The following is a 24,370-nucleotide window of genomic DNA, read 5'->3' on the forward strand; positions in this document are numbered from 1 at the left end:
GGGTATTTTATTTTGTCAATTGGAGTGTGCAAATGGAAATGTCAGAGCAGCCGGAAAACTAATGAATCTGATAGGAGAGATGCCACCTCTCTCACCGAATGCCTGATCAATTGCCATTGTCTTTTTTTGGGCGCTGATGTTTTTCGCTGTTATTTTTTGATTGTTTTCTCCGCCTGGCCTGGCTGTTTGCGGTTAAGAGTTTGATGGTGAACTTTGAGTCAAGGAAATAAAGGAATCGATCTAAGACAGGAATCAATGCTTTCATCTGTTACTTACAAGTCTGGGCCTGTGAAAAGTGATTTTGGATTAGAGTTCTCTAACTGAGTTAGCAAAGTAAACATAAACAAAGGAGGGTGTGCCATCTCCTGAACAATTTGGTTGCCTCTGCCACAGTTAAAAACGTCAATTTAGTTTCGCTTATTTCAGACTGAAACTGTAACTCCCTAATGGCAATAACAGAAAACAAGTTTTCTCATTTCAGTCAAGCAAGTAACTTCCATAACCTTGGAGCATTTTTGTTCATCAGTGACACAAAGTGACAGATATGCGTAGCTTAAATTTAGAAAGACAGTGATCCAGTGTGTCAGGGCTTTGTGCTTGTTCAGTCACAATTTCTGGTTACTTGATGAGAGACTGCGAGCGCTGCGCCGGATGAAAAGAAAACCTTGCATTTGCACTATTCTATTTTGACAAGCAGGCTAATTTCTGCCCAGGGTCATCAATATTTCTGACACTTCAGTGGTGGCATAAATTTAGAATGAATGTCCCTTTGTTGTGCTCGGGGAGCTACATGTCTCCGAGCATCAACAAAAATCACTTGGATCTGTTTGTTAGCTTGTTCAGTCAGTCGACGAGACTGTCGCCGGTCCCTCTGGAGTCTGGCTGCTTTCAATATCATGCATCATAAACAATATCCAATTTGGACTGTTGAACTATGAAAATACACTGCGCGAGTGGGGGAGGGAGATGACAAGAAATCAACCAGCTGTATGAGCGATGAGTAAAAGGAGTGGTTTGGGGTGAAACAATTCAAATTTATGTTGCGATATGATTTTTTTCACCAGAAGTAGGAAAAAAACAGCATGATGGTTCAATCTAAAGACAGTAAAGTCTATCAGTAGAACCAGTCTGCCGTTATTTCTTACCTTTAGAACAAAAGTTACCTATTTCTTTGGCTGCCTGTCTGATTCCCACACTAATGTAGCTTTGGTTGAGTTATATCAGGGTATCTCTATCAGTTTCCTGACTGCTGTAGGCTTAAGACCTCTTTGGTCTAAGAACAGTCCCATTCCTTTGATTGAATCCCCCTTATTACCTCAGTTCCCTTTTGATTCTGATCAGGCTCAAAAACCTCTCTCACATTTTCTCACCTTGCTAATCCTTCGCCAGAGTCGCAAACGATGGCACTTGCTCAATCTTTTACACCCTCTGTTTGAAGCCAGCGGGGACGACTCTGCAACAAGCGTCTTCCAGCCCCAAAGTGAAAGCCAATCGAAATCATCATTTTCTTAGAATCGAGACCCAGTGAAGAGCCTTCCTCACTAATGGCCTGCAGAACTAAGAGAGGAGAGCCAGGCCCTCGTTATCACCCATGTTCTTTTGGACGCACTTCAGAGGACTGAGGAAAGCTTTGTCTTTTGACAGAATTGAGATAGGGCTTACAAATGGCACCAATCTCTACAGCTAGTTACACAGTACATAAAAGGCTTTTAGTCATATTCATTTATTTTTGAGTTTTTTTCTTGACACTTTTTTTCTGCACTGATCTCGACATATTCAGTAGTAGGCCCTCACATAAAACTATGTGATAGCTTTTCATTCCCCAGTGAGAGAAAAAAATGTTTTAACATGGCCTCAAGAGAGAATAATTTGTTATTGGGACAATAATGAATGTGATGGTATTCCACAGTCTGCTACTAATTCCAGCATTAACATAATACAATTTAATAGGTCACTCAGTTTCTTTTTATTTCATAGATGAACAGCTCTCAGTCAGTAGAAACATCATTCTGGATGCGTACATTATGGAAGAGAGCAGATTGCCAGACTGTTAACTACCCTGCTCCCTTCATTTCAATTGCAAATAACCTAGATAGATAAGTTATGTAAAACACAATTATCATCAATATGAAACGGTCATTCAGTCTTGCCGTGATCTAATCTAAACTGGTGGATTTGTCTTATCTGGAGATGCGAGGAAGCAGAGGGAGAGGCTGGAGAGAAGAGAAAAAACACCAATATCAACACAGAGAAAGGACACAAACAGAAAAGGGAATCTATCCAAAAGATAATGAAGATCAAACACAGGGCCTTGGTTATTGTTATTCTAGTTCTCAGGGAAGCGTGTAATGAACTGAAGGGATATGGTTGTTTTGTATAACCTTACTGCGAGCCACATGCTGTTCCACAGTGTATGGAATCACACAGAGCTGCCATCCACACAAACTGGTGGGTGGAGGGGGTGGGAGGATGATTGATAGTGGAGCGCAGCCATTTGTGTGTTCATTTTGGGAGCAAGTTTAAAATATTGGTGTAAACATCACCTGACAGATGGCAGGGAGACGCATACAAAGACTAACTTGATTAGCATCAAGGCCTGAGCAAGGGACAGAACTGATGACTATCGTGTGCTTGCAGTGCAATCAGCCTGCACAGGTACGGACAGTAATTGGAAACATACTTGTGTGAGAAAGGCAGCGCACCACCAGCACAGGCAGGTGTTCCTCGAACTGAATGGCCCTCATGAGCCTTGACCCCCATCCAATAAAATCTATCCTCCCTCCCCATCCAACTCTGCCATCATTACATCAAAGAATAAGGCCACCCGTTATGAAGAGAGACAAACACAGCCATTTTATTTAGGACATAGGCTCCTTTGCTGCTGCATTCCTATAGTACACAAATTCTCTGGAGCTTCGAGGAGGACTGAATATGATAAAATGCATTTTAGAACTGACCACATTAGATTAGGAGATAAAAAATGCAAATAAGTATAATTATAGATTCAGGAGGGAAAGTAAATGTTAGGTGTTTTCATCTTAAAAATGCAAAACACCATATATGGAAATACATATTCCCTGTTCACCAAGCCACATTAATACCCAGAATGCAGGATTTAATTACTCATCAATTAATAATTAGAGTCTGAGGCTATCTCAAGGCTGAGATACCTTGATTTTTATTATTGATCATCAACACAGGACTGGATTTTTCCGTTTTCTGAACCTATACAGAGCTGTTGTCAGAGCAGTGAGTCTTTAAACCCATGCCCACTAAATCCAGTCTTAATTAGAGTTAGCTGCATCATAAACAAGATTTTTTAAGACTAACCTTGTACATGAACCCTGTTTCTGCAGCAGATGGCTCCTTTACTCAGAGGCAGATTGAGAATTGTTGCTGTGATTAAATTCAGATGAAAACATGCAGGTTGCTGAGAAAGCATCAAGATCTGTTGGTGCAGTTATCACACTTACATTTTCACAATAAGGAGTTATATATACTGTGCCTTAACATAAGAAAGATAAGAAAGAGCCAATTCAACAAAGAGTAAAATTAAATTCAACTTAAGATTCCTTAATGGTTATCAAATCAATGGAATCAGACGACATTACATTTAATAATGATAGTATCATGTTTGCACAGGTTTCATTTCATAGTTAGAATATGTTTAATGTTGTCAATCAGCTTTAAATCAACTGTTGCACAGTTGCAATGAAAAATGACTTTATATAGCCATATTGCCATACCAGCACATCATATAGGTGCAGTCATATAATGAGCTAATTATATGAGTGTTGATCCTTTTACAGTCTACTCATGTTGCTGTCGTTTGGAAATAAGAGCTCACTATTATTCAAGATACTGTCATCCTGGATTAACAAATCAAACCTTTCACTGCACCAAGAGGAACCCAGCTAGATGAATGAGAATTAACGGGATCATTTTAGTTGACTAATATCATGTTAGCCTGGATTAGTCAAGCCATGTTTGAGGAATGAGGCCCACGCCACTTCACAAGCACTAATACAGTAGGATTTCATACGCTCTTTTCATTTGAACTCTATTTTTGTCCTTATTTTTTATTCATTTCTGCCAGCCAGTGTTGACACTTCACTAACTAGTCAACAGAAGCACAAAATCATTTAGCGGTGCCAGCAATCTATAAACAAAACAGTACTTTAATGTTTTTTAGTGCATCCAAGCCCCATTTATGTCTTTTTTTCCTTGTCAAGCTGTTGTGTACTATCCCTCTACTATTTTGTTGTTGACGTTTATTGATAATGTGACCAAATTGCTTAATTTTGTTTTCTTCACTCACAAAAGCTGCAATTTATGATCTTGTAATTGCTGCAAAAAGTAGAAGTCTAGGAGCCTGAACAAAAAAAAAATATTGAGCCAAGGAAAATTGTACCAAAGTAGTTTTAATGAGATACCCACAACAGTTATTTTTCTGTACATTTCTGTCTCTTTAACCAAAGGGTCTTGATAAATGACTAAAACACTGCATGTTAGAGTAACAATTGCCCATAACCTCTTCTGTTTGTTGGGTTAAATGAAACATAAACTCCTTGAAGTCGTAGTATCCCCATCATTTTCCATTTGTTCCTCTCACATGCTCCCCTGATTATGTGAATAATAACGACAGTTGTTGCAAATGCTCTGTCACTTTCGCCAGTGAATAATTACCAGTGAGTAAATGAGCATTTATACATGCTTTTGCAAATATTTGCTTAATGGGAATTCATTATTTAAATCAAAAATGTCCTGGATACTGGTCTACTTTACCTCAGAGCTCGATTGAATGACTACCTAACTACTCTTGAAACCTTCCATCATCCTAATTGAGAGTAAAGTCTGCAGCAGGGTTTTTACAGACGGATCAGAGTGAAGCATTACGTAAACAAGCCTGCAGTAAAAAGGTGGCACTTACACAAAGACTATAACTGTAGGTGGCTCTTCCGCCATTTCACAACAGGACTTTAATGATCAGAGATGATTAATGCGGGCAGCTGCGAGTATCGATGGCCTCTATAGGGCTAATGAATCTGATGAGAGCGACAGTGCATGTGTGCCGTGAGGCTGACAATGCTTTGTTAAACCAACAAAGAAAAGAGCATCCTTGTATGTCCTTACATGTTCGCCTGTTAGGACTGTGCTTCCCTGTTTTTTCCCCAATCCCAATTCATCATTAATGTGAGCACATGCATGTGAATAACTCATTAGTCCCTGCATCGATCTGACCCCGGCACAGGCTGCATTGCCACTTCATAGAGGAAACTGCAGTGAGACAAAGGGAGGCACTAATCAATCAGTAGTCCAGGAAACCAATCAGCTGTTTGAGAATTGGTCTTCCAATTAGTAGAAAAGCCCTCTGCAGAGTCATATCATTCCCACACTGTGGCTCACACAAGACGTATGGCTGTGTGTTCATCAATACGTTGGGTTACTTACGCTGAGAAACCTCTCATTTGCATGGAAGTCTGAATCAATTGGCTTCCTCTTTTATATGTGGAGTTTCAGTGATGTCATGCGGACTGTGAATCAGAGGAAATATGTAAATGTGAAAGCAATTCTCCTCCGACATGTTACTTCAAAACTGGAGATGACTAATAGCAGCTGTGTTTTGGTAGGGCACTTTGCCTGTATGTAAATGGGACTGCAAGTATGTGGATGTGAGTTCACGCTCATGTAATTCTAACTGCACACCGCATAGACTAGAAGAAAAGAACAACATTTTTAGCTGCACACATTGGGAGTGATGGTTATGGAAATGGAGACAGGAAGAGGCCACACAGAGCAGAAATACACACACACACACACACACACACAAATGGCTTTTGACTGGTTGGTTTTTGATGAGCCATGCCAAATCTGCTGTGACATTCTGTCTCTACTTTTCAGGAAATACACTGCAATGCATGTTCAGAATTGCGATGCACTGGCTCACTGATAAGTGAAAAATTCACCTGTCATTGGCACTAACATCAGCTCCAGGTGATAGGACACAAAACAATTTACACCGCTGCAGCAAAAGTGTTGCTTTAATTAATACAGGGTCCAAGAGGCAAATACATTTTTATTCTGTCATGAAAGAAATCAGTGCTTTCTTATTGCAATCCATAGGTCATCTGGTTGTTTTTCCAATTGTGGGCTATAACGGCCTCTTAAAAGCAAGCAGTGGCATTAAACATAGTGCTAGCAGCAGGACTGTAAATGCATGTTGACATTTTCACTTTTCATTGGAGTGTGGCTGCCTGTAGCTACACTGGCTGACCTACGTGGAAGTTTGTAACTTTAATAAGCTGATAATTCAAACGTATAAAAATGCCTCGCAGCTTGAACATTGTTTGCTTTCTGCAGCCCTTGCAGTGCTATTGGAATTTTTTTTATCTCGTCTCAGATAGAGGGTAAATTAAATATTTTAATTACAGCTTTCAAAAAGAAAAAAAAAACGTATTATGAAATGAGGCTGTTGTGTGAATAAAGCTAATGAATATGAGCTACTTGAAAAACTGTTAAATACATTGTGTTTAAATAGTCCCTTTGTATGTGCTCTAGGAAATTAGTCATTGCAGTAGAGCATTCCCAAATGTGTCCTATAATAGCACGTCTGAATCAACTCAGTAATATTATTTAAACAGGCTCACAAATTCATTCCTATATCACATTTTTTCACATCTCTTCCCTCTAATAAGGTAAAAAGGAAATTACCTGCCAGCCACTGACTTAATGATTGTCTTGTGATAAAAATGAAATAAATAAATAGGCTATTGAACTTGCACCTACCACTGTTGGATTGCACCATCAAATCTCAGGCAGCCTGACAATGATCCTCACAAAATTAAAATGAATATGTAACCCGCAGGAACACCCATCCATAAGCCTTCACAGAGCACATTTTAATATCTGCCTCAGTGCAGATGGCTTTTCTGAATAGAACAAGGTGGTTTTAATATTTGAAATATTTGAAGATTCAGCGAGAAACATAATTTTGCCTTCCTCACTGTGGATTAAATGGTGACAGCTCACTGGTTCTTTTCATGTGGGATTTAAGCTAAATCCAGAGGGTTTTTTCTAATATAGGTTGCTTTGAATGCACATATGCCTCACATGCCTGCCAGAGGACAGAGAGTGTCATCAGCGAGAGAGAAGAGAGAGATTGCGGAAATGCATGAGATTGGGACAGACAGCAGGAGAGATGAGTTTCTGGATAACATTCGGCTTATTCACTCAAGTATGTAATCAAATCACGAATTGCAGAAAAATAAATAAATAAGAAGAACAATATGGCTAATATTCACGAGCTGCTCTCATCTCAAAGAACATGTTTGGTTGGTCAACTCATTTAGTGGCTTCTTTGGCAGTCATGTTGTCTTTTTCCAATCACGCAGGCAGAGGCTGCTACACCTCTGGGTATCAAAGGTTGGTTGATTGTGTGTGTGTGTGTGTGTGTTTGTATATACGTGTACTTGACTGTGTTCACATGTTTTTGTCCTCTTCTATGAATAACTCTTTGTGTCAGTCAATGACCTTGAATTTGCGTTTGTGTTTTCCTGTAAATGTAGATACATTTGTAACTCTGTCAGGCTTGTTTGTGCATCTGTACGTGGGCCTGTATTTGCAAAGAGACATACTCAATCTGACCTGAGCATTACCTGAGGAGCACACCACGTCATATTTTAACTCCCTTTGTCTTTGACAGATGGCTCGGCTCTAAAAGCCTCTGTCCATGGTGCTGAAGGCTGGCCTGATGTATGAGTGTTAGGCTCTGTTTGATAAATCCACCACGTCACTCCGCCTCTGACAACCATTCATCATGCTTGGCTTTCTCATGTGAAATGTTCTGTGCGCTGGATAATTCAGTAAGACAAATAAAATGTGAGTCCTAAAGCTTAGACTCAGCTCTATCCCACCCTGCGTTGACTTTTCAGTACTGTACTTCATCTCTCTGTCGTAGGGACGCTGTGTCCCTGTCTAAGCAGGAGCAGCAGCAGCTGTAGCTGTAGCACAGTGACTATATTCAGACCAGCTGAAGGACGAACATGTTCTTAATGAGGCGGCTAATGAGTTCTGTTCTTTTGTTGCTGTTTTTTTTTTTTTTTTTTTCCTTCTGGGTTAGGGTTAGGACAACCATTCAGCCATTCAGCTGAAGTCTCCTGACTTTGCCCCTGTGGTCTGACTCAAAGACAGTTTTTTGTTCTGTACCACTTGGTCATTATTAATATTTTCTTTGACATACTTGCAGATGAAATGTCACAGATATGTCATTAGATATTTCACATTAACCCATGATTGAATAATGAAAAAAACAAATGCAAACCAATGGTATTATAGCTAATATGAGAAGAAAGCAAAAGAGAGAAAGTAGGCAATTGTTTGTAAAAGAAACAATGACATTTATTTTTTTTCTTAGCTCTTTTCTTAATTAGTCTGTTGTGCCCATTGATCACATATAATACAGTTAATATAAAAATGGCTTTTTAACTTTACACCCAAAGCAACAACAAAATGTTTTCTTAAAATATGTATGCTAAAAATACTGAGAAAGTATTTCCACTAAAAGTACTGGAGAATAGCTTGTGATTCTGCAATGATGACATGGCCATGTTCTGCTGTGGCTGACGTGTTTCTTCAGTGTCTTCTCTGTTTACCTCATGTAGTTCTTGTTGTAGGCACTTACCAGGGCATAACAGACAGCTTCTTGAGGCAATAACACATTGATCGCCTCCATTTTTACCAACCTGCTATATCTCTTTCAGTCCAACATTATCCACATTTTTTTCCCAGTCACCATTGCAATGAGAACTACACAGCATAAACAGCCATTTGGAAAATGTCCTCTCTAGATGCCCATTTTGTAGCTGAATTTCATTAAGCTTAATGTGACATTGTAATCAAAAGTAGTCTGCTCCTTGCCTTAATTTAAAACCCATTTAAACTGTTCAGATACAGAGGATTTGTCATTACATCAACATAATAGAATATATAACAGTATTTCCATGAAAAATCAAGAATCCATCTTTAAATAGAAAAGAGGGAGAGGGGGGTATATTTCATCAAAAGGCTTACACCATAGTCACTGTTATTTGTCTACTCTACTAAATCTCCCTTCCCATAATAGACAGGTGTTATTACTGTATCTCTAACTCGTCTATGGATGTTTGACAAAGCACAGACGGTATTGCTTGGGACCACACAGACAGTTCCACAACTCTGAACACATTTAACAGTCAATTACAAGAGAGTTGACCATCATCATCATCATCATCTTCACTTCGTTTTCTCTGCCTGTATTTCTGTATGAATGGTACTGAAATATATCTTTTTGCAGTAAATGCCCCCTTCCTGTTGATGTTAGCTTGGTTTGATGTAACGGTTACAAAGCCACCACTTCAGCTTGGGTTGAAACTGGGAGAGCATGTACTCTATTTTAAACAGTTCCATCCCAGTCCAATAACAGTTTGCCAGAGTAGCTGAGCCAGGGACCAGCAATGGGTATGCCTTTGAAACAGTACTACAGATTCGTCCACCCCTGCCCATGGCCTTGTCCATTCAGTGTAGTTGGTGTGTGGTGCTCTACAAAGCTGCGCTTCTTTAAAAGGCATTGTCAGATACATTTATGACTGTGGCTTTCACTTCCACTCCACTTGGTAGTCCCTTACCCGATACCCACAGCTTTGTAAAGAAAGGAGAATGCATACTGGTAGCTTCCACTGGTGTCAGCGAAGCTTTGGAGTCGCATTTCCTTATATCCCCATAAAGGTGGTGGTTCCTCAGAGACACATAAATAAGCAGGCAGGCCACTGAAATCACAGCCAAGAGCACACCAAAGACGGTGATTACTGCTGCGTCCCATTTTTCTGTGTCCTTGACTGCCAGCTCTAATCCCTTGGTGGTGACATTGACACATTTGGTGTCATGGTTGTAGTGGATGCTGCGGACATCCACACACACTTTGTAGTGAGTGGCGGGGCTGAGATGAGTGAGGTTGTAGACCTGGATGTCAGAAGGAACCCTGGTGGTAAACGCAGTGGTGGGATGGTTGGCATCTGACAGAGTGTACCATTTAATGTTGGGAGCCAGGGTACCAGGGCTGGCCTTCCAGGAAACCAGGATGGAGTTTGTCTCCACTGATTTGACCGCAATGTTCAGAGACCCATTTGCAGGTTGAGGAAAATATCCATTCACCTCTACTGAAACAGATTTAAGATCAGCTCCAACCAGATTATGGGCAACACAAGTGTAAAGACCAGCTTCATTTTCTGTTATGTCATAGATGTCAAAAGTTCCCTCTGGGTGCATGTAGAACTTGTCAGAGACGGTGTTAGGCAAGACCCTGGTGCCAGATGGGGTGATCCAATAGATATCCGGCTCTGGTTCGGCGAAAGCCCGACAATGGAGAGACACTGAACTTCCATTCTGTGCTTTAATATGCCCAGGCATACTTTCAGGAGAGATGAGTGGCAGACAAATCTCCATCATCTCCCTGAAGTGCACCTGTCGGACATGCTGCCCCTCATACTCCGGAGGCTCCACACAGTAGAGTGAATCAGGCTCCATGAAGCGAATGTTGGTCTTGTTCATGTTCATCCAGCGGACTACACAGTCACAGCGGATAGGGTTGCTGTGCATACTAACTTCTCTGAGATTTGGGAGGGACTCGACAGTAATCCTGTGGAGGGCACTGAGCGCATTGCCATTTAGCATTAGGGTTTCCAGCCGTGGTAGTTTGTAGAAAGCATTAGGATGGATGTAGGAGAGTTTAGGATTGTTGGTGGCTTCTATTTTGGTCAGCTCAGGGAGGTTATTGAGGGCAAAGCTGTCGATGGAAACTAGCTCTGGCATGCTATTAATCCCCAGTTCTTTCAAATGGAGCATATCCACAAAGTCCCCTCTCTGTATCCTCGCAATGGGGTTTTTATTTAGATCCAAAAACTTCAGATTTTTTACATTTCTCAGGGCAGAGTGAGGCACCTCAGGGAAAATATTATCATAGAAAGAGATGCTCTCTAAGTTATCAAGACCAGCCAGCGCATCGTCAGGAAGCTGAGACAAGTTCATTCTGGTGAGAACAAGACTGCGGAGGTTACTGAGAGGTTTGAAGTTCATATCATCAATAGAAAGAACTGGATTCTCACCAATCATCAGGATCTCCAGATTTGGCATGGGTTCGAACCACTCCCTTTTAATGGTCGTCAGCTTGTTAGAATTGAGGTGGAGCCGCACAAGGTTGCTGAGACCCTGGAAAGCCATCGGGGAAATGGAGGAGATGAGGTTGTGATTCATATAGAGCTCCTGAAGGTTAGCTAACTCTCCCAAGCTTTGTTCCGGCAAATCTCGTATCCAGTTCTCTTCCATGTGAAGGGACAGCAGCTGAGGAAGGTTCCCCAGATGGACATCACTAATTGAGGATAAGTTGTTTTGCGATAAATCAATCTCTGTGATGTTGGCCAGGTAATCCAAGGGTTTGTCAATCTTGGCAACGTTGTTTGTTTGCAGTAACAGTACTTGTGTGCCCACTGGTAATTTTTCCGGCAGGCTAAAGAGTCCCAAGTCATTACAGTCAACTGTGTGCACCTCCATGTACACAGAACTGGGAGAAAACCAGGGTCTAATCTCACACACACAGAGCTTTGGGCAATCAGGCCTCTCCTCAGTGGCCACAACAAAAGAGGCCATGGCCAAGCCGACAAAGAGACGATCCACGAATGACACGTCCTTCATATTGGACCGATTCCCTCCAGTAAGAAATTGGTCCTTGTAGATTAAGTGGTCTGAGCCCTTAACTTCACAAATAATGAATCATGTGCTGCAGCTGCTGAGGCGATTGACTCACCGCCCCTGCCACCACCACCGCCACCACCACCAGCTGCAGCGGGGGCTCCCAAGGGATTTTTTTGTCTTGCTGTGTTGACGCCCTTGGATGTAATGACCAATCACTCAGTGCTGCCTGCTGGTGTCAGGGTTCAGGACCAAGACTGCAGCCAAGCAGACCCGAGAAGGTGGGCGGAGGCAAAAACAAAAAAAGGAAGGACTGATATTATACCTTAAAGTACTTGTGTGGAGCACATTTATAGGTATCCATGAAGACTCTGCGCTTTCTTTAAAGACGGATGTCCTCATTGATTGTCAGTACTAGCTTCCAGAGTCCACAGCCCAATCCATTCCTACCTGTGTAAGACAAACAAAGACAGAGAGAAGTGTTGTGAGTATTACATGATAATAGAGATGGTCAGGGAGTGTAGTAAGAGAGGGATTTGGGCACATTGACACTTGTTATAGGCACACCGATGCATGTTGACATTTATACATGCTCCCTTCAGGACACAGAACCATGGATTTATATCTGCTTGACCTTCTAGACTTCATTCTGGAGCCATACTGCATGTGCAATATGGCATTCAATCCTGATGTCAACAGTGTGAGTCTATTATTGGTTAAAGAGAGGGTTTTATTAAGATTCTTAAATGGCAGACATCCTAGGGCTTAAGCATTAGCCTTTAGGGCAAGCTGCTTAAAGACACTGGAATATGTCAGTCACTATAGCAACAAGTAAGCGGGCAGCCAATAGCACACGCCGTAGTGAGACAGTTAGGCCGTACATGCAAACTAAGCATTTGACCCAGATGCAGTTTGCACCTGTTACAAGATGCAGAAACCATAAAAATGAATTAATGTGTTAACATAATTAATCTTTGTGCAAATCAACAAATCTGCACGCTAATAGGGCTTTACGTTTTTGGAAAGTGCAGATAATGCAGCTTGTCAGTGGCCACACATTACTAACAGCTGTAACACACGCAGTAGCACATACACGCAGGCCTAAAGGGTAAAAATACATAATTATAATCCTGTCGTCTCAGACACATGCTTATAAATGACAGGAGTCAAAGCTCAAAAAGAGTTTATTACAAATCAAATAGACGTTTTGTTTTTGTTTTTTTTGTAACATTAGCTACATCTGAAATGTCTCACAGATGTTAAAATTGAGACTGCTAGCAGACAACAGTGTACATGCCACTGACTTTTTCATTCCACTGTGGGAGTTTTTGAAGACACAGTACTTCTCCAAATAGAGTGAAAGCTCACAGCTTTTTTATGTTTCTAGGTAACAAACCTGATTTAAACAGAATGATACAGTATATATAGAGAGATAAAGGTAATGTTTGTGTATAAATAGTATTTTGGGGGGTGTTAAAAATGGCTTTTGTTTCAACGACAATGACTTGTAAGCCAGAACTGTTAGGGTACAGCGCCCAGTGGGAATCTGGGAATTTTAGGCACATTTTATAGCTTAGTTATTAGCCCTATTATGAAATGGGGCACATTTAACAGTAAAAGCTTAAGCATTAAAGGGCAAACAAATCCACCGAGTGACCAGATTTTACCTTTTATTCGCCAGTGTGACAGGGGTGATAAAGTTCTTTTAGTTCATGTGGTAACAAATATTGATTGAGACATGCCTTTTTTTAATGTAGTGTCTCTTATACTGTTATTACTGTTCCCACCGCCTCCTGCTATGGCAGAAGCTCCACAGCTGAAGTGTACCATGTAATTTGTCAAATGTAACTGCCTCTTACCGAACAGATGGGGTTGATGGTGCTTGTGATATTTTGGGCCTATAAGAGCACGCACCACATCATGGGAAAAGTCAAGAGAGACAGGGGATGAAATGGAAAGAATCAAGAGGAGAAGTGTGACGGCGGCTGGAAAGTGAGAACAAGAAAAGAAAGAAATGGTTTCATTTCATCACCCTCACTGTTTCCACCTCAGTGGCCACAGGGGAGATTGGGGGGGGGATAAAATGAAATAAATAAATAAATAAATAAGTAAGAACTTCTGAAGGCAGCAGAAACGCTGCAGTTTGCCCCAATGGCGAAGTCAAGCCAAGGGTTCATTCCTCAACCTCTGCTCCAGCGCTGGCTGGAGTCTGCTTTGGGAGGGGGGAAAGGGCGGAGGGAGGCAGACATGGAGCTAGTGGAAGGAGAGTGAGAGAGAAAGAGAGAGGGGGTATTATTTTTCAAAAGCACCTGGCACTTTAATAAGCTGCAACACCCAGAGCATTCTGATAAACAGGGTTTAGCTTCTCTCCCTCAGCACTGGCTCTTCATTGTGGGCTATGTAGTTGATCCGTGCCCTGGAAACACAGGCCAGATTCTGTAATTACCTACAGCATTTGGGTCTTGTCTCTGCTTGCTATGGCTTTTCCTCTTTACTAATCACAATTACCAGCAGTGTAATGTGGTCAGGTTAACTGTTATTGCATAGCTTTATTGTGCAATCACTGCTTTAGGCTCTAACAGGGTGTGCCGTTATTTGTTTTACCACTGATGCTAATTGTGTCAGTGGGGACATATTTGGACTGTTTTTTTTTCACGATCAATATTTTCTGTTTGAGACTTTGCAGCAATAAAAAAACAAACGGTCTGAACTGGCTGTGTTAGTGTGGAAGAAGACATTGTGTTGCCCTATTTTTACACCACATTAAATCAGGTATTACTTCATCCCATTTTGGCAATGCTTGATGATGGATGTGAGGAGGACATCACGGACAGTAAGAAGGGGTAGAAGAGACAGATCGAGAAAAAGAATTCTAGTTTAATATGAATGTTTGTTGTCCCACATTGATGAAAATCTAGGATCGGATTAATGAGGCTTTACTGGACAATTTGCAAGATGGTGTGGCCAGGAAATACAACATATTTCCCTGCTTACTGACGAGAATAAAAGTCTGTTAATAATCCAACACTTGGTTCATAAAAATCCAGATTTTCGATCCTGGTGGTGGTCCACAGAGCATGCATTATTTCCAAAGCATCACAGTACACATACACAGTACACTCCTGCAAATGTTAGGAATATATGTAATCATTTTCATCATTGATTTAATTGCAACTTATTTTCTCAATTATATATTAATCGTGTCCAACAAAAATCAATAAAACTTGCATTATAAAATGTTTATAAAACAAAAAATATTATTACAATATTATTAAAATGGCTATCACAACTTCATAAACCTCAGGTTGACTTAATTGTTTTGACTGTTATCCATTTACTATTATAGAAAACTAGAAAACATTGACAGTTGATAGACTGGAACTGATACATTGATGGCCTTTTTGCTTATGAAATAACAATAACAGAATTATCAAAATAGTTGCAGAGTATTTTTGCATTTAACATGAACCATTCAGTTTGAGATAAAAATGGCCTTAATACCTCTAGAAAAACAATACTGCATTACATACTGAGTCAAAGATTTGCTTCAGTAAACCCAGTAAAATAGTTAAATTGTTATCTCCAGAAATAAAAAGACTAATTATGCATTGTGCATTTTCCTCCATTGTATCTAATAATGTGGTTATGGAATGAACAAAATTTGAACTCCAGTCCAAGGCTGATTTATACTTCAACATTAAGCTCCAGCATTGACAATGAGTTATGTAAACCAAGCCAATACATTTGAAATGGAGATTTGTTCTCAAATTATTATTATTACTAATGCTGCTTTCTAATTTATGCTGCCACTTATCACTGTATATATTTGACTCTCAGAGCCAAGTTAAATACTGCATATGTTTTAACCTGAGAAATAAATGTATTAATGTTGTAGACAGATCTATGTGAATCAGGTTTTGATTTCCAGTCTCCTGAATGTCAGCTCAGGTTCCCAGTGAAGGGCTGCTGAAGGAAAACATTGGGAGTCATTTGTAAGAAGTAGCTGACTGAATCAGAGGTGACATCTTGTGTGGCGATGTGTCTGATGTGGCAAATGTAGTCTTCAGGCATGCTCTCTGCCTGAGCGGAATAGTGTTGAGTCAATGACTTGGTTATGTAATAAAACAGTTTGTAATAAATACAATTGAGGCAAGACAGCTATGTAATACAAGTAAGAAAATGTTTATACAATGCATGCTTTCAGATTAGGCGAATGTAAATGACAAGTGGAACATCCTCGGAGCTCAATATACCTAATCAAGATGTGTTAAGACATCAGCAAAATTGAAAAGCTCTCAACAACACAGCCTCCATTTAGAATGCCTGTTTGGCTGGAGAAATTCAGGCTTGTTAAGGGTACAGCGACTGCATTTCATTACACTTAAGGTTGAAATACTGTCGTATACTTTCCCAACAAACTGCATCATTTTAAGTGAACTATCCTAATCATCTACAGGCAGTTGAGCAGGTAAATTGGTATTGTACGCTTGCATTATGTGAAGCCCAGTGAAGAGGCAGTCTATATTCTCAGAGCCTTGCACCGTGACTGCTGTGACTATAGAGTCCACACACCACTTGTACTAACCTATTAGTAAGAGGTCCAGCCGAGCTACCCTGCCTCACACACACACACATACGCCCCCACTCACTGCTTCTATGTAGAGCTAATTTCCCACAATCCGTTGCTCAGTTGCTGGTAATTGAGGTGGAGTAAGAGGGGTGGGAAGAAGGAGAGAAGAGATCTGGAGGACAAAATGACTTGCCTAGAGGAGGAACTTGCCATAGTATCAGTAGTGGTGTATTAACCTGTGGTGACCCTGAGAATGCTGTCATTGCAGGAAATATTAGCCGTGGCAAGACAGAAAGAAACAGAAGAATTGGAAAAACCCCAGCAAAGACTGGGAGAAAACAAGTACTTCCCAGAAAAGATGTGCGTTTGGTAAAGTGGCTAGTCAACTGTTGGACAAGAGAAATGTGGTTAATATGGCTGGGGCAAATGCAATTAAAAGATGGATGCTTGTAATCTGTGCCTTTGGAAATCTAGACTAGGGAGATACATAATCAACAGCTGGTAATATAACCTAGAGGGTTTGAAATGGAATCTCCTATAACCTTATGTCTACCTGCACTAACACATTAAGCCTAAGCTCTGACATTTGCACAGGAAGCCAATGGAAGCCTTTTATAGGTCAGGCTAAGGTGTTCACTCGTGGAGCTAACACGAACTCCCAGATGTGTGTGTGTGTGGGGGGGTAATCATTCAAGCAATGGTCTCCAAAGCACCTCCATTACAGTAGCAGGCTGACAGTCTAGCCCATGGGCTTTTCACTTTCGCCAGTGTTAATCCTGAGCTGTGAACATTACAGTAAACACAGCTTGTGTTGGGCTGTCTTAACTGTGTGAAATACAGCTAGCTCTACCACCATGGTCTAAACCTGCAGGGTTTGTTTGATGGGTCCACAGGGCCTGCTACATATCCAGCAGATATGAGGAAACATTAGCATTTATCTGGAGTCATCTTTCTGTTCACCTGAAGAATGTAAGCCCAATACTCACTCTTTTAGCTCTGTTTTGGTCTCTACCAACCACTGAAGTCTCTTGGCTCTTGAGCTGCTAATGCTGCTGTTTCTGTCGGCTCTGTGACTCTGAGATGACGGGCGAGCAGCATACAGTGGGTTTTTAGAGCTTTTCATGATCAAAGTCATCTGCCCTCAAAATTACACCATGAGCTGAAAGACTATAGATCTGACAGAGCTATAGATTCAAGTGATTATGATTAGAGCCTGAATGATACTGGATTTGTGAGGTTGATACTGATATCAATATTTAGGGGTTCTATATCAGCTGATATTGGCTGAATATTGGCCCATATACTTTGTCTAGCTCTGATTATTACCTGTGGGACCTACAGGCCAATGTCATGCAGATTTTCGTGCATGTGTTCAAGCTGGGAATTTATGGCAGTGTCTTTGCATCACCATTAACAGTTGGGTGCAACCATATGTGAATATTTATTGACTTACTCCGACTGAGAAGCTGCTGAGAAATGACAGTTTTATTGCATCACCATTATAAACTGGTATGTCTTTAGTTCTCGTTAGTCACAGATTTCACTCTTAATTAGTATGACATTTGACTTCACTGGATGCTTTGGAATCTCTGCTCATTAAAATGTTCACATTTAGGCTGGCTTATTGTCTGCATTTTTTTTTTTTTTTGTTCTGTAATCTTAATTTAACATAGCCACATACTTTATATGTTGAGTGGATTCATGACTTATGTACCCAAAATGTACCATTTGGAAATCATTTGCTCTCTGGAAATGGCACCACACTAATCATGATATACCTGAATTGGGATGAGGCTACATTTAAGAGGTTCACCCACTGTCAAGGTGAAAAGCTTTTCCATTCAGATCTTGGCAACACCTCGCACTCACTTTCCCACCGGGCTACCTCCATTATACTAACACTGTGGCTGTTCCGGACAGTAATGGCACAAATACAGTTTGATTAGAGACCAGTGAGATATGACCACTTTAAATTAATGAGTGTGCACAGTAGGGGCACAAAGCGTTGGTCCTGGTGGCTCAGTGCTGCTAACTCAGACAAGCCTGACTCAGATCGGCCGGGCGGCCAAGCCGCCGGGCAGAGCTGTTTGTTTTACGCTGTTTATTGAAATGAGTTATAAATCCTCCCCCATTGCTTCACAGCGCTCGGATTGGGTTTAGCAGAGCGGGGACCGAGAGATGATTACTTTGTTGCAGGTTGGGCACTCATCAGTGCAGGTTGACCTGCAGCTCATGTAAAAATAAAATCATTTATTATACAAAACACATGCTCTGAGAGGGTTAAGTTGGGCATAAAAGTGAAGAATTTGTGCGACCTGTGCTGTGGAATAAGTCTAGATGTAGGTTTTTGCGGGGAGCATATTGGCCCTTGGGGAGATGATTATGAGGCCTGCACGGTTTAAGTGGTAACAAGGCAGTATTGCATCTGCTGAGAGGTAGACATTACACTCACTGTGGTAAAACTGGGTGGAAGACATAAAGGTCAGACGTAAGTGGAAAGTAGGGCGCAGCCGGATTGCCTCCTCTTTCAGGAGAGTAGCCGGTGTATTGTAGAAATGGTTCAGTGGGAAATTTGATCCACTGGTAATAAGCCTCGCAAGCCTTTCTTCTTCAAGTCACCCCCTCTTTCTCAGGCTCACTTTTTTCCCTCCATATTCCTTCTCTCATTTGCTTTTTCTCATGATTTGCAACCCCCACATCTCCTTTTATAAACCTTGTTCTTTTCATCCTGCTTTCTCACATTTTTCTTCGCTCTTCAAACCCTTATGGCAAATACTTCTCCTTATGTTCTCTGTTAGCGTCGCAATCCACCCAAGCAATGGGCTATAGAGAGAGTAGGCATTTAATTTTGTCTTCCTGTCTTTTTTTCTGGGCATCTTACTGTCCCATTGCTCGTTTGCTGTGGGCCTAATTGCCTTCTCAATACTTGTCACCCCTGCTGTGCCAAATCTGTCTATCTGCATACCTGTCTGACTGTCTCTAAGTAGCTCCTTCTGTATTTTCTAATTACCGGCAAGTTTTTTTGGCCCATGCAGTGTGAATTTTTGTTAACCCCTTCTGTCCACTGGATGTGGTCGCCTTGGGTTCTGGTTGCAGTTAGGCAACCTTTTTGTAGAGGGTACTTCTCTTTTCAGGGTGAATTATTACTGATAATGTGAAAGCAAGGGAGAATGTCCAAAGACACGGCACCTCTGAAATGTTTCCGGCAGATGCTGTGGTGGAAACGCTGCACAGCCGTGACACAACCAAGTCACTTCTGTCTGACATTCTGGTTAAGCCCCTCAGTGGGTGGGTGCCTCTGGAAGGCTTTACTGTCCCTCCCTCTGCCCTTCACCTCATTGATTTACTATTATACTTTCTCCAAGGTAAGGAAGAGTCCATTAAAGGGAACCTTCTATGCAGTGTGTATGCATAATGAAGCTTCCAGTACATATGTGCGTCTCGAGCATGTGCATGTGGGAGCGGATGAAAACCTTTCCCCTTACATCTGCACTTGTATGGCCATGAATCAGAGGCAAGTCGACTGTTAATGTAAAATCAATGTTCCAAATTAACCACAGGAACCTCGATTCTGGTTTTTCAGCTCTTTTCTGGTCAAGACATGCCCTTGGGCTGAGTGAGGGAGAACACACATACTGCACTATCGAATGCTATAGAACGCCCACCTGCATTCATGCACACACACGGCAGACAGCAGCACATGCAAACACACTGAAAGATTCATGCGTTTGCATACGCGAGCCTGCACACGTAACGTAGCCGACGGTATCCTCACAGAGAACATACAAAAACAAACACGCGCTCACTCATTCGCATAATGCATGCATAACACACCACACAGTGAAAAGAGCACAGCTAGGTCCCCTTGTCTAATTCGCATAGTGCTGCATCTATTAAAATTAAGCAAAGGTATCCAGCTTAAGGCTGCCGCTGATAAGGTCAAAGGCGTAGCGAACATTCCAACACTCATTTCTTCCCCAACATAATCGCACTCACTCTTGACAAAAATCTGCATAATGTTCCATGTATAGCTGCTAGCCAGAATGAAAGAGGGAGGTGTGAGGAGGGGGACAGGCAGGGGGGAATGGAGCCAGCGGCATATCCCTCAAAGTCAGAGCCAAATTGAATCTGCAGGTGCAAATGTGGCATGTGTGCTGCCTCTAAGATGCGCAGCTATCTATATTTATATGAATAATATATGGCTGGTCAAGGGGCCACAAGCCTGGAGGGAATAAGCTCCAACGGCAGACGGAATCAATCATTATATGCCACTGAAATGCATTTATCGCTGGCTTGGACCTCTTTATTATGATTTCATGGGGTTTGATATGGGCTTTCTCTTTCTCTTTTCATTCTCTGCTACTTTTCCTCGGCTAAAACAGATGAAAGATATGGTGCTTTCAAATGGCACGATGGCTTTGTATCTTTTCAGAGGCTTGGCAGGACAATGACTGGCTGATTGGGGGGGGGGCAGTAATTGCTCCTGTATATGTACTTTAAGTCATTTTTCTATACCCATGTGCTTAAGCATCTATACAGCACGTATACACATATTTGCCTGTGAATGCATCAGACATTGCAGCTTCATCGGTGTATGAACACTTGGTCTCCTATTATAGCATCATTCGTTCACCAAGCTTTTCATTAGTGCACTGGAGGCCTATATGTATCTGTCTGAATGCAGAACAGATGGGCAGCACAGCAGTAGCCCTTAGATGTCCTCTGCTTCTTCTCTGCTCATGTTTGAAACTGCAATATGGACATATGTCCCTATCATGTCCATCTCTGATATGAATCTGCACAATAGCAGGCTAATTAGCAGTTAATAGCTTTGATTTTTTTGTGTGTGTGAGTCTTAGTTTTGTTGTCCAAGTACCTGACATTTATCTATTATACATGATCAGTTTTAGTACAGCTTTTTATTCAAGTGCTAGCCTGGATCAAAGCATTTTACCCAACCATTTCAGAAATGTGTGCTAGCTAAACACCTAAAATGCAAATCTAAGTAAATGTCACTGGATACAAAGGAAGTGTCACATCCCATTTTGACATTTGATGTGAAAAACACCAAAATGTCATGGATGCTACCATCAAACCATGTTTGATCCCATTTTTTCTTCTGTTTCATTTCTTTCTTTCTGTGTGTCTTTTCATATAATTTGGGTCTGCTACAATCCATCCACTAGATCCAAAAACAAACATGCTCACCACTCTCTTCCCCCTCTGTTCCTTTTGCCCTCTGTCTGTTGTCTGTGCTTATTCCATTTTAATGGGTGCCTGTGTTTGTTTGGGAGCAGGATGCTATCAGAGGGCCTATGCTTGGCTGCACAGGCTGATCCCCTGCAGCCGTCTTGTGAATATGTTTACATGCATTTCACTCAGGAGCCGTGATAGATCCTTGGGCATGTTGTTACCAACATTATGGAGAAAAAAAAAATCTTGAGATTAATTTGATTCTGAAGGTGCAATCATAGACTTCCTGAATGCTGCTTTGAACCAACCGTAGCATCTGGCACCCACACATCCTCTCACCGAACCTGCTGCCCTCTGCCAATAGAGAAATTGATAAGGAACACCCACACTGTGCTGCCTATCACGCACCCCAAGCCTCCACAAGGCCAATGCAGGCACAAGACCATCTCCAACCTCCCCCTCCTCCTCTCTACCGTATAGCCTGCTTCTCACCGTTTCACACGCAGATCAATAGGCAATTCGCACAGCCACTCACTTTAAGCGTATGACTTGTTGTGGACATGTAATATCGATTTGTTTTGAACAAATGTGCCCAAATTAATGAAGAAACCCATTAGTGCTTTGCTTTATTGTTCCTATGACCATGGGGGAAGAAACTGTATCGTGGCTACAGTGTTATGATACAGACACATACTTGGGTTCAAGCTTCACAAACTGTTCGGGACCCTATTTTACGTGACATGGAATCACCGCTGCAGGCTCACTTTTGGAAAGCTGGTGGCTGGAATATTATACTATACTGTAAGCTATAAACAGCCTTAGCTCAATCAGCAGGTAGTCAAATAATTCTAAGTGGGAACAATGCATAGTGTGTAGGCTGAGGTTTTTCTCAGCATGGCACAGTGTCTGATGTGAGGGCATGATGGCTCTCGTGTGGCATTTGACTGTGTTTCATATTGAGCAGCTGCTTTGGGTGAGTCATTTGCACTGTGGAGGCCAAAATCTATTGTATCCATCACCAGGAACAAGCAAAGCAGACACACACACACACTCGCATGCGTGCATACACAGAACACACGTCTGCACAGAAGATTATAACCGTCAGACACAAAAGCCCCCTTGGTGAAAATCACATTTGTCATTATCGGCCATTATCTGTTTATCTGCCTTTGAAATATTCATGAGTAATACATCTGCTGGATGACATACATTTTGGACAGAGAGGGGAGGGTGTGAGAGAGAGAATGGGAGGGGGTGAGGGAGAGAAAGAGAGGGTAGAGAGACGCCCCACTGCAGTTATGGGATTAGTGAATACCTTCCCTCTCCCTCTCCCTCTCTCTGTCTCTGTCTCTATAACCGGATCCCTGGATGTGTGGGTGTACAGGCACAAGCAGGTGAAGTGATGCTGGTGAATGCGCTGGAAGATGCCCCTCGGTGGCTTTGTTAATTTAGCAAAAGCCCTGAATGCAGCGTTGCCGATGTGGCGCTGAAAGCAAAGACTCCCTCCTCTGTTCACCGCTGGTGTGTGTGTGTGTGTGTGTGTGTGTGTGAGATGGTGTTATGTGGTTTTGTAAGGAAGGATGTGTAACGTACTTTGGTGGCTTGTGTCGGTAACGACTTCTCTGTTTGCAACAGGAAGGTTTAGAGGGGGGGGCACCATTCCGTGGATTTCTTCGAGACGTGTCTGGTGTGCGCTCACTAAGCAGGACCGGGGGACATGAAACTGCCAGTCCATCACTCCATGCACACACACACACACACACACACACACACACTCGTCCGTTTTGAATGTCCTTAATTAATTTGCCTTTCTTTGCCCTGAACTGAGCGCATCGTCTCTTTGAGACGCATCCTGCATAGTTGCGCAAAAGCGCGTCTCCACGTCAAATGAGGGTTCGAGGCCAGTCATCAGCATAATTATCCTGCAATATTTTCCCTAATTCCTGCAACCGCGCACGAGTTATTTGTGTCTTGGAGGCGAAATGATACGTTAGTTCAGTTACATGTCGGTATGCCCGGTAAAACATCGCCGAATCACTGGACCTAGGCGTTTTTCATAAACTTGGAAAATGCGTTGCGCAGACGCGACCGTGCGATATGCATGAAATGATAGAAACACATTTGAGGAGTGAACAGAGTAAACTTACCCGGTTTAACCATCATAGTCCTCGGAACAGTGTGTGTTGTCTATATTCCCATCAAGTGCGCTGCTCCAATGACGAGAGAGCCCCCAGCGCGCGACATAAAGCCAGTCAACAATGTGTGGTCTTCTTATTTTCACGCAGTTGATGAGAAATCAGTTCTGGACTCTCTTCCACAGCTAAAACACTCGGCTTCTGTGTGAGGACGTAGGGCAAAAGCAAAAAACGGCGAAGTCCAAAAGCAGGTTGGCGAGAGCGTGGAAAGAGATTCACGCGTTCCCTGTGCCCTTCCCTTCCCGTCTTTACAGCGGCTGTTAAGGGCGCATCTCTCCCCTCGATCAAGTGTCAGGCGGACCACATAGATGCGCCGCCGTCTCCTCAGCAGTCATTAATATCAGAACAAACCCTGACTCTCCAGAGAACAGCCAATAGCGTCAGAGAAGCAGGCGAGGTGCGCGCAGCATCCCTGCTCTGGTTGGCTGAGAGGAGCCGTCAGTCATATCCCAGAAGCCTGCACTCATCTATGTCTTCTTGTGTTGGAGGTGAGGCACGCTGCAAAAAATATCCATATCAATAAGTCACTCAGTGTAGTCATGAGTCCTGAAATACAGTTTAAAGTAAGAAACACTACTGTAAAAGTGGATGGGATTGGCACTAATGAATTATTAGTGTTTTCACGTTATATTCTAAAAAGGACACAATATTTGAATAAATAATTAAAGATGGCCGACTTGGCCATCCTGTT

The 24,370-nt window shown here is 42.0% G+C and overlaps 1 protein-coding gene across 1 annotated transcript; it reads right to left on the reverse strand.

Annotated features, from left to right (window-relative positions):
• Positions 1-4,401: 4,401 nt before the first annotated feature.
• Positions 4,402-24,027, reverse strand: LOC108887393 (leucine-rich repeat neuronal protein 3). Its single transcript, XM_018682808.2, has 2 exons — positions 23,632-24,027; positions 4,402-12,171 (listed from the first exon to the last, which is right to left on the reverse strand). Exon 2 carries the CDS (start codon positions 11,722-11,724, stop codon positions 9,595-9,597), a length of 2,130 nt encoding a protein of 709 aa, XP_018538324.1. The 5' UTR covers positions 11,725-12,171; positions 23,632-24,027; the 3' UTR covers positions 4,402-9,594.
• Positions 24,028-24,370: the final 343 nt, after the last annotated feature.

Source organism: Lates calcarifer, linkage group LG18 (assembly GCF_001640805.2).
Source record: "Lates calcarifer isolate ASB-BC8 linkage group LG18, TLL_Latcal_v3, whole genome shotgun sequence".
NCBI classification, from domain to species: domain Eukaryota; kingdom Metazoa; phylum Chordata; class Actinopteri; family Centropomidae; genus Lates; species Lates calcarifer.